At 47.4% G+C, this 15,793-nt stretch overlaps 1 protein-coding gene across 13 annotated transcripts in view; it reads left to right on the top strand.

Annotated features, from left to right (window-relative positions):
• Nucleotides 1-15,793, top strand: part of IQANK1 (IQ motif and ankyrin repeat containing 1) — a 172,959-nt gene that overhangs the window by 77,646 nt on the left and 79,520 nt on the right. For 12 of the 13 annotated variants that reach the window (XM_075919896.1, XM_075919904.1, XM_075919899.1 and 9 more), the window contains one exon: nt 15,570-15,695. The exons of the other annotated variant lie outside the window; for it this stretch is intronic. In XM_075919896.1, the coding sequence (XP_075776011.1) occupies nt 15,570-15,695 (126 nt within the window). The remainder of the gene's footprint in view (nt 1-15,569; nt 15,696-15,793) is intronic. 13 annotated transcript variants of the gene reach the window in all.

Below are 15,793 nucleotides of genomic sequence, written 5' to 3'. Positions count from 1 at the left end.
GATTGGTTCGCGTCCCTCGATCTCCAGCATGCATATTTCCATATTGCCATCCATCCAGCTCACAGGAGATTTCTACGCTTTACCCTGGGCAACGATCATTACCAATATGCGGTGCTTCCCTTTGGTCTCTCCACAGCTCCAAGAGTGTTTTCAAAGACCCTGGCAGTCGTAGCTGCATACCTTCGTCGGGCTGGAATCACCATCTTTCCCTATCTCGACGACTGCCTCCTCACGGCTCCCTCTGTGCAAGAGGTCGAGACCGCAGTTACCGCTACAAGCGGTATTTTCGAGACTCTTGGACTAATCATCAATATCCCAAAATCTTCTCTGGTCCCGGCCCAGTCCATCGAATTCATTGGAGTCAGACTGGACTCTACAACCGCTATGGCATACCTACCCATAGACAGAGCCCACGCCATCCGAGACCTATCGAGCGTCCTGCTTACTGCTCCGGCAGTCTCGTACCTTACCTGCCTGAAGCTGTTAGGCCACATGGCCTCCACTACATACGTCATAGCGCACACTCGCCTTCGTATGCGGTGCCTGCAACATTGGCTTCTGGCAACCTACAAACCCGGTATTACCAATATCCACAAACTCATGCCTATTCCTGCCTGCGTCAAGGACTCGCTCGCATGGTGGCTCGACCCTACCAATACTCTTGCGAGTGTCCCCTTCCGCGCTCAACCCCCATCAATCCAGCTTACCACAGACGTGTCCCTTGTGGGCTGGGGAGCATATATGCGACAACATCAGGTCCAAGGCTTGTGGTCCCACCAGGAATCCCTACTCCATATAAACTTCCTGGAGCTCAGAGCAGTTTTCAATGCTTGCCGCCACTTTGTCCACCAGATCCAGGGAACCACACTACAGGTCCTCACGGACAACATATGCACTGTATACTACATCAATCACCAAGGCGGAGCCAGATCTAGAACCTTATGTACGGAATCAGTACGCCTTTGGAATTGGGCGATTCGCCACAGCGTCACGCTCACAGCCTCCTACCTCCCCGGCAGGATGAATACCATTGCAGATGCACTCAGCAGATCCTTCCAATCCCAACACGAATGGGAACTCCTCGGCTACGTAGCCCGCGATCTTTTTCAACTATGGGGCTACCCAGAAATTGACCTCTTTGCCACTCGCGACAACAATAAATGCCGCTGTTACTGCTCAAGAGCGGGCATAGGCAGCCAATCGGAGGGAGTTGCCTTCCTGCTCAATTGGGGGACATATCTCCTATATGCCTTTCCTCCGATTCCGCTGATACCCCGAGTGATAGGGAAAATACTATCCGATGCAGCGACAGTAATCCTGGTGGCTCCCTTCTGGTCTCGCCAGACCTGGCAGATGCAGCTCATGCAGATGTCGCTATCCTGACCTCAACGACTTCTACGGCTGAACAACTTGCTCTCGCAGCAACACGGCAGTCTTCTCCATCCAAACATCGACTGTTTGCATCTGACAGCGTGGCTCCAAGGCCTAGAACTAACCTGCTCCCAAGCAGTCAGAGACGTGTTGGTACAAAGCAGGCATCAGAGCACTCAGAGATCTTACCTCTACAAGTGGCGTCGCTTCTATGCTTGGTGCCAATCACAGACCATCGATCCTCTCAAAGCACATATCCAATGCATCCTAGACTATATACTCCACTTGCATTCGCAAGGCTTAGCAGTCGCTTCCCTAAGAGTACATTTGGCAGCGATGTTGGCCTTTCACACTCCGATAGAAGGTTTTTCCGTCTTCTCACATCCACTCACGAAAAAATTCTTTCAGGGTATTTCCAATCTCTACCCACCACACAGGCCTATCTCAGAATCATGGGACCTTACCTTCGTACTGGACGCTCTTACCCGCCCACCGTTTGAACCACTTGCAACTTGTGACTTACAGATTCTCACTATTAAAGTTGCCTTTCTCCTTGCGATCACTTTGGCCCGCCGAGTTTCCGAACTCGCGGCACTCTCTGCCGATCCTCCCTACACAGTATTCACTCAACAGGGCGTCATGCTGAGATGTCACCCAGCCTTCGTGCCAAAAGTTAATTCGTCATTCCACATCAATGAGCCTATGGTTTTTCCTACCTTTTACCCCAAGCCACATGCTACACCCGAGGAAGTGCGCTTGCATACATTAGATGTCAGAAGGGCGCTTTCATTCTACTTGGACAGAACGCGTCCCTTCCGGAAGTCCCCACGATTACTATTATCAGTGACAAACCGTTCTAAAGGTCATCAACTGTCATCACAATGTATATCGTCGCATATCGTTAACTGCATCACTCGCTGCTACACCCTTAGGGGCAGGCCTCTGCCCTGTCCACCAACAGCACACTCGACCAGGAGCATGGCTACTTCCACAGCATTCCTGAAGAACATCCCGCTACGTGACATATGCTGCACGGCAACCTGGTCATCGTCATCCATGTTTGCTCAGCATTATGCCCTTGACCGTCTCAGAGCTACGGACGTAGCAGTCGCTCAAGCAGTTCTTTCTTCTGTGCGCAGATAATTCTGAAGCACGATCAGCTGTTTGGGTTACTGCTTCATACTCACCTGTAGTGAAGCACCCACGGGGACATCACTCGAAGAAGAAGAAATTGTTACTCACCTTGTGCAGTAACATCTGTTCTTCGAGATGTGTGTCCCTATGAGTGCTCCAAGACCCGCCCTCTTCCCTGCTTTGGAGCTCTTTTCTTCTCTGTTTCAGATGTTCTGGCTAGGAGGAACTGGCGTGTCGGACCACGCGATGCAGAAAAGGCACGAACGGCGCGGGACGCCTCTGCGCATGCGCGGTCCTCCGGAGGGGCTACTACTGGTGAAAACTTTCCGGATTGCGGCACCGGGACAAGCCCGACACCTGTAGTGGAGCATCCACAGGGGGACACATCTCGAAGAACAGATGTTACTGCACAAGGTGAATAACAATTTCTTACTTGCTCCATTATCTTCCCTGGCACAGAAGTTAAACTAACTGGTCTGTAGTTTCCTGGGTTGTTCTTATTTCCCTTTTTTTAAATGGGCACTATATTTGCCCTTTTCCAGTCTTCTGGAATCAATCCTGACTCCCATGATTTTCCAAAGATGATAGCTAGAGGCTCAGATACCTCCTCTATCAGCTCCTTGAGTATTCTAGGATGCATTTCATCAGGCCCTGATGACTTGCAGGCATCTAACTTTTCTAGGTGATTTTTAACTTGTTCTTTTTTTATTTTATCTTCTAAACCTCCCCCCTTCCCACTAGTATTCACTATGTTAGCCATTCCTTCAGACTTCTCGGTGATAACCAAACAAAAAAGTCCTTAAGCATCTCTGCCATTTCCAAGTTTCCTGTTACTGTTTCTCCCTCCTCACTGACCAGTGGGCCTACGCTGTCCTTGGTCTTCCTCTTGCTTCTAATGTATTTATAAAAAGTCTTCTTGTTTGCCTTTATGCCCGTAGCTACTTTGAGCTCATTTTGTGCCTTTGCCTTTCTAATCTTGCCCCTGCATTCCTGTGTTGTTTGCCTATATTCATCCTTTGTAATTTGTCCTACTTTCCATTTTTTATAGGATTCCTTTTTTATTTTTAGATCATGCAAGATCTTGTGGCTAAGCCAAGGTGGTCTTTAGCCATATTTTCTGACACAGCGGAATAGCTTGCTTTTGGGCCCTTAACTTGTTTTCCCTCTTAGTTTTGATTCCCATGGGACCTTACCTATCATCTCTCTGAGCTTACCAAAATCCGCTTTCCTGAAATCCATTGTCTCTATTTTGCTGTTCTCCCTTCCACTCTTCCTTAGAATTGTGAACTCTATGATTTCATGATCACTTTCACCCAAGCTGCCTTCCGCTTTCAAATTCTTAACCAGTTCCTCCCTATTTGTTAGGCTCAAATCTAGAACAGCTTCCTCCCGGTAGCTTTTTCAACCTTCTGAAATAAAAAGTTGTCTCCAATGCAATCCAAGAACTTACTGGATAGTCTGTGCACCACTGTGTTATTTTCCCAACATATATCTGGATAGCTGAAGTCCCCATTCACCACCAAATCTTGGGCTTTGGATGATATTGTTAGTTGTTTAAAAAAAGCCTCATCCACTTCTTCCACCTGGGTAGGTGGCCTGTAGTAGACTCCTAGCATGACATCACCCTTGTTTTTAACCCCTTTTAGCCTAACCCAGAGACTCTCAACATTTCCGTCTCCTATGTCCATCTCCACCTCACTCCAAGTATGTTCATTTTTAATATACAAGGCGACACCTCCTCCTTTTTTTCCCTGTCTATCCTTCCTGAGCAAGCTGTACCCTTCCATACAAACATTCCAATCATGTGTATTATCCCACCAAGTTTCTGTGATGCCAACAATGTCATAGAATCATAGAATAATAGGACTGGAAGGGACCTCAAGAGGTCATCGAGTCCAGCCCCCCACCCTCAAGGCAGGACCAAGCTCCGTCTACACCATCCCTGACAGATGTCTATCCAACCTGTTCTTAAATATCTCCAGAGAGGGAGATTCCACCACCTCCCTTGGCAATTTATTCCAATATTTGACCACCCTGACAGTTAGGAATTTTTTCCTAATGTCCAATCTAAACCTCCCCTGCTTGTACTTATTTATTAGCACTTCCAGTTCTTCCTGCTTATTACCCATACTTCTTGCATTTGTGTATAGGCATCTAAGATACTGATTTGACCTTGCCTCCCAGTTTTGCCCTGACCCTCCTTTCTCTCTGCCATTATAGCCCACACTCCCTCCCATTTCCGACCCATCTCCCAGGTCTCCATGTTGTCCACTTACCCGTGGGCTTTGCTCATCTGTCCCCATCGAACCTAGTTTAAAGCCCTCCTTACTAGGTTAGCCATTCTGTGTCCAAATAAGGTCTTCCCCCTCCTCGAAAGGTGAACGCCATCTCTGCCTAGCAATCCTTCCTGGAATAGCATCCCATGGTCGAGGAAGCCAAAGCCCTCCTGGCGACACCATCTTCACAGCCAGGCATTCACCTCCAGGATGCACCTGTCTCTGCCTGGGCTCCTACCTTTGACAGGAAGGATCGAAGAGAATACCACCTGTGCTCCAAACTCCTTAATCCGTACTCCTAGATCCCTGTAGTCACTCTTGATCCACTTAGTGTCACACCTCGCAGTATCATTTGTGCTCACATGGATGAGTAGCATGCGGTAGTAGTCAGAGGGCCGGATAATCCTCGACAGTGCCCCATAACATCTCGGATACAGGCCCCCGGCAGACAGCATACCTCCCAAGATGAAATGTCAGGGTGACAGATGGGCACCTCCATCCCCCTCAGAAGAGAGTCTCCGACCACCACTACCCTACGTTTCCTATTTGCAGTGGTGGCAGCAGACCTCCCAGCCTTGAAATTAAAATAATTTCGTATTTTAATTTAATAACTAACATTTTAGGTTTCATTTTTCTAGTTTAATTAACTTTTACCGATTAGTAGAGTTTCATATCTGTCATGGAGGTTGCAGAAATCAGATTCTGTGACTTTTCATCACCTCCATGACTTCTTTAGAGGCCAACATGGCTGACCTCAGGGCCTGGCACACTATCCACTGCTGGAGCAGCCCTACAGTCAGCCACTCAAGCAGACTCAGGTCTAGTTGGACTGGCTGTTGCTTAGGTGGCCCCAGACAGCTAGCCCTGGGACTTCCTGAGCAGTGATCCTGGATACAGCAGGAGCAGCGGCTGCTTGGCGGCCCTGGCAGCATTCCTCGGGTGGGACCCAGCAACTGATAGCCCTGGAGACACACTCCCTCTAAGCAGCGACCCCGAGGCAACTGGTGCTGCTGGCTCCAGTTACTCCCCCCCAGCAGTGGTCCCCCTAGGATGTCCCTAGCAGTGCCCTCCTCAAGATTTAGTCACGAGAATGTATTCTATAAGCCATGTACATGTCACAAACCATTAATTTTTGTTTGTTGCCTGTGACTTGTCTATGATTTTTACTAAAATATTCGTAACTAAATCATAGCTTTACCTATTACCTCTTGTGTTCTTCCTATCTTCACACACTGATCAATTGCCTTTCTCTTACATACCCAACATCTTCCTCCTAGTAGTCAGTGCACCTACCCTCATTCCCAAATCCCTTCTCCCTTCTGAAAGCAGCAATTTGATGAAGTCAGCCCTTCTGATACTAGTGAGGTAGGAGCCTGCTTCATAGGCTATGAAGGTGGGTTGTGCTCCATAATTGCTTTGCATAGGCATTATAAACCCATTCCTTAGGCCCCAGATCCTGAAGTCACTTGAAGCCAGAACCTTCACTTCCATAAAAAAAAGTTTTCTAGCACTCATAGTTACTAAGTAAAGTTTGAAAATATAACTCAAGTGTAACCACTGTAGTAACATTTGTCTGAGACTGCAGAGCCTCCATCAGAGAGAAGACATGGCAGGCCTCACACATACCACACAAGGTGACAAGGACCCTGGTGTGCTGAGGAAGACTCTGTCACTCTTCTTGCTCTAATGGATGGGGATGGAGGCAAGGGAAAAGGAAGAACTTCTTAGGCTTGAGCAAGATGCCCTGGGAAGGATGGCCTTCCACTAGGAAAAGCCCCTTTGAGCGATACCTCACTGTACCTGGGAAATGGGACTCTGCTATGGGACAACTCAGCTGCTGGCTTTGAAGAGCCTGGGTGACTAAGAAAGGAAAGAGATCAGATCCTTGCACATCTCCTAGGGGCCTCTTTCGTATTCTGAATGCAGAATGAATTCCTGAGAACTCAAATTTAACAAAGATGATGATGAAGATAGGAAAGAACCACACCTTGGTGGAGCCTCACAGAGGTTGGGGGTTTTCTTTTTTCTTTCTTTTTTTGTTTTTTCTCTCTTTCAAACTTCAGGGCACTCTGAGGAGTCTCTCAGAAGGAAGACAGTATGGATAGTGAGTGAGCAGCTGTTGTAACTGCACAAGATGTGCCATGTTTGTCTTCCTTCCAGAGGGTGGAAGAGACTTCATCTGTATGAAATACAAGTTGGTCTCCATATTGGAAGAGAAGGTTAAAGGACTAGAGACCTAAGTATCAACCCTCTCTTCCATCAGAGAAACTGAAGACTTTCTGGACACAAGGCAGCATTTGATACTGCGGCACAGCATGCTGGAGAATCAGAAAGAGCAGTACAGAACAGGGAAGAAAATTCATTGTCGTCATTCAGGGTTTCGGAGTTTACCCTGATGGGTTCCTGACAGGTCCTCTACTCCGTCGATGATAAGCTTTCAGCAGTGTGCATGCATGAGTTTGTTCCCCTGTCTAGTGCATTAACCACGCACAATTAGTCAACACGACACACTCCTGAGAGAGCCCCAAGAGACCACAAATAAGATAAGGATTGAAATCACCCAAGCAGGTTTATTGCCAAAAGGCATACACTAACAGTTGTCAGTGAACAGATTCACTGCTGCACCACTACACCTTATATAAACCATTGCAATGTGCTAACACCCATTAAGCGCCATCCAGCGCCATGGTCAGCCAGTGAAAACCCTTCGAGGTGCACTTTTATATACAGGTACAAACAAGTCACACATCACTAATGTATCAGGTTCCCATTCTCTCTTATCTGGTTACCACCCTTACCTCACAGAAGGGGGGTTTAATTACAATTCTTCATGCTCTCAACTTCAACCTGGTCTTGAATCTAGGTCAGTATGTGCTTCATTTGAGGGGAGGTGGTTGGTGCCAAGATGTTTCTCAGCGAGGCTTTCTGTTATAACCCTTTGAAATGTGCTTGCAACTTGTGCTAGGTACCTGTGCCTGGTACCTTTTAGCGTTCTTTATGCTTGACCTGACTTATACTATTTCTCTTTAACCAACCCTCTTTCCTGCTTGCAGTTCTGAGCCAAAGTCTTGCTCACTAGATTTCAGGCCTGCTGTTTTTGTGTTACAGGCCTTTATTGAGGCCTGTTGATTTTATGTTACCATCCCTCAGCTTACTACAGGCAGCATATGACCTCCAGGAGAACAAAGACAACTTGGGTATTCCCAATCAAGATAGAGGTAAGTAACCGTTTTCAGGCTCTCTGAACAGGTACTACAGTGGAGAATGCTTTGGAAGAGACCTCTAAAGGAAAAGAACAGAAGAAGACCCCATCAACCAGAAGGCATGGGATGCATAGTCTTAGAGATGGGGTTTCATGACCCCCACTCCCAAGAGAAGGAGAAAGGTGATGGTGATCAGGGATTCACTCTTAAGGGAGATGGAATCATCCATCTGCCATCCAGACTGGGAAACTCTAAAAGTGTGCTTCTTGCCTGGAACTAGAATTCAGAGTGTGTTCAAGAGTCTTCCAAGATTGTACCGCTACCCCTTCCTACTTCTCCACATAGAAACCAACAATACTGCCAAGAATGACCTTGAGCAGGTCACTGCAGATTATGTGGCACTGGGGGTATGTCTAGACTGCATCCCTTTGTCGGCAGAGGAATGCAGATTAGACAGGTCGACATTGCAAATGAAGCGGAGATTTACATATCCTGTGCTTAATTTAAATAAAAATGGCTGCTGTTTTTGCCAACTCAGCACTTTGTCAGCAAAATGTGGCAGTCTAGAGGGGGATCTGTCGAGAAAGAAAGCCTTTTTCAACAAATCCCTTATGCCTCCTGCAAGGAGGAATAGATCAGATCGTTGTTTAGTTTTTATGGTTCTAGTTGTTATAGTTCGTTTTTAATAGTTCAAAAAAAGGCTTATCTTCAGTTCATTATATAATTAGCCATGCCAGGCTCTTCCGGTTTTAAGAAGTATGCCACATGCTGTGACGCCATGCCAGCTTTGGACGGTAATGCTGAGTGTATCAAGTGCCTCGGCGAGGCTCATGTGCCTCAGAAATGTGTCCATTGTGCCAAGTTGACAGTTAGGGCACATAAGGGCAGGGAGATGAGGCTAAAAATGTTCTTATTCGACAAGGCGCTTCAGCCGCTGGAGTATTCTTATGCAGTTTCCACTCCGCTAGGGCAGAGACAAGGAAGACTGTTTCACCACAGCTGGCTCCAGCTCAGAAAAGAGCTTTGCCAACTTGGTCTTTACCATCAGCACAACTAAGTGTCAATGATAAGCCTGGCATGTCTGACTTTGTGGCACCCAAACATAAGTCACTTTCAGAACCAAAATTGTGACAAAAATCTACAACGGTGCCATCAACAGTTGTAACAGTCTGCCGGTCAGCACCACCTGTGACAGCACTGGCTACTACGGTACCAGCAACATCAGCACCTTCCACGTTGGAACCATCCACACACTTGCCAACAACGTCGGCACTGCCCACCTCAACACCGACCAAAAAAAAAAGAAATAAAATGTTTTTTAAGTACATTAGAAGCAGGAAGCCTGCTAAAAAACCTGTGGGTCCCCTAGATGATCGAGCTATAAAAGGAGCAATCAAGGACGATAAAGCCATTGCAGAGAAACTAAATGATTTCTTTGCTTTAGTCTTCACGGCTGAGGACGTTGGGGAGATTCCCGAATCTGCACCGTCCTTTGTGGGTGACGAATCTGAGGAACTGTCCCGGATTGAAGTGTCATTAGAGGAGGTTTTGGAACAAATAGAAAAACTTAATGTTAACAAATCTCCGGGACCGGATGGCATTCATCCAAGGGTTCTAAAAGAACTCAAATGAGAAATTGCTGAGCTATTATCTGTGGTTTGTAACCTATCCTTTAAATCGGCTTCCGTACCTAATGACTGGAAGGTAGCCAACGTGACACCAATATTTAAAAAGGGCTGTAGAGGCGATCCTGGCAATTACAGACCGGTAAGTCTAACTTCAGTACCGGGCAAATTAGTCGAAACAATAGTAAAGAATAAAATTGTGAAGCATGTAGAAGAACATAATTTGTTGGACAAAAGTCAACATGGTTTCTGTAAAGGGAAATCCTGTCTTACTAAACAAGCATGCAGATAAGGGGGATCCAATAGATATAGTATACTTGGATTTTCAGAAAGCCTTTGACAAGGTCCCTCACCAAAGGCTCTTGTGTAAATTACATGGCCATTGGATAAGAGGGAAGGTCCTTTCTTGGATTGAGAACTGGTTAAAAGACAGGAAACAAAGGGTAGGAATAAATGGTAAATTTTCAGATTGGAGAGGGGTAACTAGTGGTGTACCCCAAGGGTCAGTCCTGGGACCAATCCCTGTCAACTTATTCATAAATGATCTGGAGAAAGGGGTAAGCAGTGTGGTAGTAAAGTTTGCGGATGATACCAAACTGTTTAGGATAGTCAAGACAGAAGCAGACTGTGAGGGACTCCAAGAAGATCTCACCAAACTGAGTGATTGGGCAACAAAATGGCAAATGAAATTTCATGTGGATAAGTGTAAAGTAATGCACATTGGGAAAAATAACCCCAACTATATGTACAGTATGATGGGGGCTAATTTGGCTATGACAAATCAGGAAAGGGATCTTGGAGTTATCGTGTACAGTTCTCTGAAAACTTCAACGCAGTGTGCAGCAGCAGTCAAAAAGGCAAATAGGTTGCTAGGAATTATTAGGAAAGGGATAGAAAATAAGACCCAGAATATCTTACTGCCCCTGTATAAAACTATGGTACACACACATCTTGAATACTGTGTACAGATGTGGTGGTCTCACCTCAAAAAGATATTTTGGCCTTGGAAAGGGTTCAGAAAAGGGCAACTAAAATGATTAGGGGTTTGGAGAGGGTCCCATATGAGGAGAAGTTAAAGCGACTGGGACTTTTCAGTTTAGAAAAGAGGAGACTGAGGGGGGATATGATAGAGGTATATAAAATCATGAGTGGTGTGGAGAGGGCCGATAAAGAAAAGTTATTTATTAGTTCCCTAAATAGAAAAACTAGAGGGCACCAAATGAAATTAACGGGTAGCAGGTTTAAAACGAATAAAAGAAAGTTCTTCACACAGCGTGTAGTCAACCTGTGGAACTCCTTGCCAGAGGAGGCTGTGAAGGCTAGGACTATAATAGAGTTTAAAGAGAAGCTAGATAATTTCATGGAGGTTAGGTCCATAAAAGTCTATTAGCCAGGGGATAAAATGGTGTCTTTGGCCTCTGTTTTTCAGAGGCTGGAGAGAGATGGCAGGAGACAAATCGCTTGATCATTGTCTTCGGTCCACCCTCTCTGGGGCACCTGGTGCTGGCCACTGTCGGTAGACAGGATACTGGGCTAGAAGGACCTTTGGTCTGACCCAGTACGGCCGTTCTTATGTTCTTATGACCAGCTCGGCACTGACCAGCTCAGCACACACAGCGTCACGGGCATCTTCGGCACTGTAGTTAGGTGGATTTACTGCTGTGGTGTCCTCACAGGTCTCTGGCTCCGTCGATGATGGTAAACAGAAGGATGCTTGCATGTGTGCTCAGTGATGTGGGCCCAATGACCACAGCAGACCCCGAGAGGGCCCCCAAAGACCACAAACCACATAAGGTTCAAAGGTGCCAGGCCAGATTTATTGTTAAGTACAGTAATAGTTGTCAGTAGACTCTACTGAACCACTGTGCATGTGTACTTGCAACAATGGAATGATTCAATCAGTTGGAAATTTCCACTGCCCCCAGGTCATACAAAGACTGTCTCAGCAAGACACCACCTTATATACAGGTACAAACAAATCACACCTTACTACTGACGTTATCAGGTTGCCACCCTCTCTGACGCTACTTAGATAGCACCCATCACCCTGTACCTCGTAGTTTGATTAGATCATCTCTATCCATCATGTTATCATTTTAGACCCTTTCCTGAACCTGGGTCTGTATCTGTGAGGAGTGGGTACCAAGGTCTTTTTTAATGAGCTGGTGGTACCATATGATTTCAACTTCTGACCAGTACCAATTATTGTTCTGCACCTGGGCCTATTACCAATTAGTGTTTTACACATTCAGCCCTGTTTGTGCCAAGTTCTGTGAGCAAGGGCCTGCCTCTTATCACAGCTTAGCTTTGCTTTATGTTAGCCATGTTTTGTCTATTGTTACCTAGGCTTCAGGCCTCAGGCCAGGCCTGTGTTGCATGGGCTTATGTTTTAGGCCTTCATCTTACTATAGGTACCATATGTCTTGTCCAGCCCCCTGGTGTCGAAGAAAGCACCCTATAATTCCACTTCAATGACACCAATGAGTCTGGAACGGTTAACGTTTTCTCCAGCACCGTCTTCTGCAACACCTTCTCCTCAGCTAACAATAAATGACAGGGGTCGCACCCCATGTGAACAAACTAGGCTCCATGCGTCTAGGTTCCATTTATCACCATCTCCTTATACAAGATATGTAATTTACTCTCCTCCTCCTCCTCCTTCAAGGGGATCACTGCACTCACAGCATTCTCCACACCTACCGATACATCATCAGATGCACTACAGGAGCGATCCGTCATCTCGGCATGTTTTGCCAGTGCGATTTTACCACAGATGACACAGTCCAATATACTACAGGTTTTATTCTTGGCATGACTCAACTCGTCATCACAATCATCACTCTGAATACGGCTATCTTTGCTATCCCACCCTCAACCAAATTCTTTAGTTGTCGACGCTGCCCAACACAGGGCCAAACTTCCACAATACAAAAACACGACGGATAAAGATAATAAATGTATGAACCTGTTTGGGAGAAAACTTTATTCTTCCACCACCTTACTCCTGAGTATAGCCAACTATGCAACATTGCTTTCCAGTCACAACTTTGATAACTGCACAAAGCTGACCTCCCTCTTAGAACACCTACCGGACTCCAAAAGACCCATATTAAAATCCATAGTTCAAGAGGGCTATGCTGGCAGGAGCAAGATTGCGAGAGAGAACAAAAGAGCATGAACAATGTGAGGTGCGGGCTGCACATGCGTGGTCCGGCTGACCACTCCTCAAGAAAACTCTGATCTGCGGTGCTGGGACAACCCAACACCTACTGGGGACACCCACAGGAACACACATCCCGAAAAACGGTTGTTACTCCACCCAGGTGAGTAATTTCCTCTTTATTGTCCAGATGTGTAGGAAATGAGTCGTCCTTTCCTCTGGACAGAACCCAGTTTGTATGAAGATAGAAGTGATGCCATAGGAGGGGAGACCACCTAATAGCAAAACAAGTTGTTCATATATATGTTACTATGACAGAGTAAATTATCACAAGGGTAAAAAAACAACTGGCTGGCTCTAATCAATCACAGATCCTCTCAGAAGCTGGTGGAAGTGGGAGGGATGTAGGGCCCACTTCATTCTGATGTTGGGGGAACAGTTCCAGAGAGGGCACCAGATCATTGCATGAGGAAAAGAAGGTACTGAGTTTGGACACAAGCTGTGTTCTGCCTCCCTATAAAGATTTTGGACTTTCTAGAGAGTAAAAAGGCTCAGGGTATACAAAACATGGATAATTTACAAGGAAATAGGACTAAATGTAAATGGTGTAGATAAAATAAATACTGGTAAACACCTTTTTAAGAACTCCTACCTTTTCTGTCTTCCTCCATCTCCTCCCTATAAGCCCACCTTTTCTGAGGTTGTCAAGTCATCCTGGTCCACTAGGCTATAACCAGGTGACATTAGCCATAGTCATTACAATCCTGAGCAAGGGTAGGATGATCAAATGAAGGAATAGGGTTGTGGCACAGAAAAGATCCTATGTGAAAATGTGTTTAGCACCCCAAATTGCTGTAATCGAGCCCTGCTCATGCAAAGACTCACAAGGAGAAGGTTGTCCTTTTTTGGAGGTTGGGTGGAGCTGTACAAAGCACTAATGATGGCAGATTACTATATGTGCAGGACTGTCCTTAGAAATATGCAGCATACTCAGCTGTGTAGACTACCGCTACATTTAGAGCACCACAGTGGTGTGCCAAATTTAGGGGTGCCCTATGCTGTGTGTGCCTACGGATGGGATGTTAAGCAGGCATAGGCAGCACTAGCTCTAGTAGCCCCATCCTCTGGCTGCCCACTTACCATGGGCTCAGTACTAGGGATCTGGCAGTTCCCAACCCCATCCCCATGTGGACTGAGCTGAACACTGACTCCAGCAGTCCCCAGCCCTATCCTCCAGCCACTGCCCCTTCCCACCACAGGCTCAGTAACATGTCCAATGGCCTCCCAACCCCATCCGCCAGCTGCCTCCCCCCCCACACATGCATGGGCACTAATCAGTTCCTGCTCACAAGAGAGCAGAAAGTAGTGCTAGCACAGGCCAAACAACTCTATGAGCAGGCAGCGGCCACATGCTCAGCAGCTGGAACAGGCAGCGGTTTTCCCTTCAGAGCACCATTTCTCTCCAGCAGGCAGCATGACCGTCTTCTGGTCCACACTCAACACTGCCACCTGCACCTCCTGGCTACTGCCCTGAGGCTGTAGGTGACCCACCCTCACTGTCCTGCTCCAGGGTTGCCAGCTCTTCCGGACTGGATACCATTATAGCGAATGGTGTTTGGTGTTGAAAAATTGGCAATGCCCTGCACCACATAGCTCCTGCCCCCAGAACCTCCCCTCGTGGAGTGGCTGTTCCCACTGCAGAGGGGGTGTTCCAGTGCTGGGCTGTGTAGAGCACCAGCCAGGGCTGCCCCAGGGAGGGTACACAGCATGGGGCAATTCCCTTGCCCAGAGGTCCAGATCGGGGGCCGAGGGCAATCCCCTTCTGCTTCAGGTCTTGCTCTCACTTTGCCCCCAAGCAATGCGTCCCAGAGGATTATGGGGAGCCTGGCTGGTGGCCGCAGGGGTTGCCTTCCCACTCACCACACAGGTGATGGGAGCCAGAGCTACCTGGCAGCCTGCTCTGCTCTGCTCTGCTCCACTGCAACACCTTCCCAGCCCTCTGCATCCCATTTCTCTGCAATGGTGGAAAGCTGATGCTGGGGCACTGTGGTTCCCTCTGTGTGGCGTAGTGGGGGGCTGTCTGCTCTGTGACCCGGGGTCCCCCTGCGCTGTAATGTGAGATTCTCACTGACTCTCCCAAATGTGTATTAACCCAAACACCCAGGCTCAGCCTCCCAGGGAGAGAGACAAAGGGAGGAAGGTGGAGACCAACACTTTGCTGGGGGCAGGGCTGGAAGAGAGTTAGTTTCTGTCTGGTATCATGGAGGAAGCAGCCTAAGAAAGGGGCTGGGATTTCGGGGCCCAGTCTCCCCCATCTCAAGGGGGGGGCTGAGGCATCCTAGGCCTGCCCTGTAACCAGATTATATCTGTGCTGTGCTGTATCCAGGAGAAGCAATAAACTCCCTCTATTCTACTGGCTGGTGGAGTCTGTTTGTGCCATTATGGGGGGGGGGGCAGGAGTCAGGGAACCCCGACGCGCAGTCACACTCTGTCCCTGAGAAGTCAGTCTCAGCAGGCCAGGAGGGGGCCATAGAGTGGAGTAAGCTGTCAGGCCACTCCAGCTCCCACTGCCATGGTGAGTGTGGGGATAGGGAGCAACCCCTGCTGCTGCTGCATCAGACCCTCAATCCCCGGTTATCCTGTGGGTCCTATCCATGGGATGATTAGGGCAACTGCCACAGGACTCCCCAAATCACAGGACCTGGGGCGGCTGCCCCAAACTCTCCTATGGATGGGACAGCTCTGCATATGTGATACTCAGACACTACTTTCCTCATGTTAGGTGTTTTTATCTTTATAGGGAGCTTTTGGCAGGACTCCTCTTTATCGTGCTGCCTTTGGTGGTCATATGGCTGCAGTGGAGATGCTTCTTCAATATGGAGCAGACCCCAGACTTTATGCTGATGATGGCAACACTCCTGAACAAGTAGGGACAATTTGTTTTTCCCTTTGCCTTACAATAACATTCTTTATTTTTTTTTATCTCATATATTGTCTCCTTTGTTGCTCTGTGAATGACCCTCA

This window comes from Pelodiscus sinensis, chromosome 2, assembly GCF_049634645.1.
Source record: "Pelodiscus sinensis isolate JC-2024 chromosome 2, ASM4963464v1, whole genome shotgun sequence".
In the NCBI taxonomy this organism is placed as follows: Eukaryota; Metazoa; Chordata; order Testudines; family Trionychidae; genus Pelodiscus; species Pelodiscus sinensis.
This window is presented reverse-complemented; position numbering and strand designations above follow the sequence as displayed.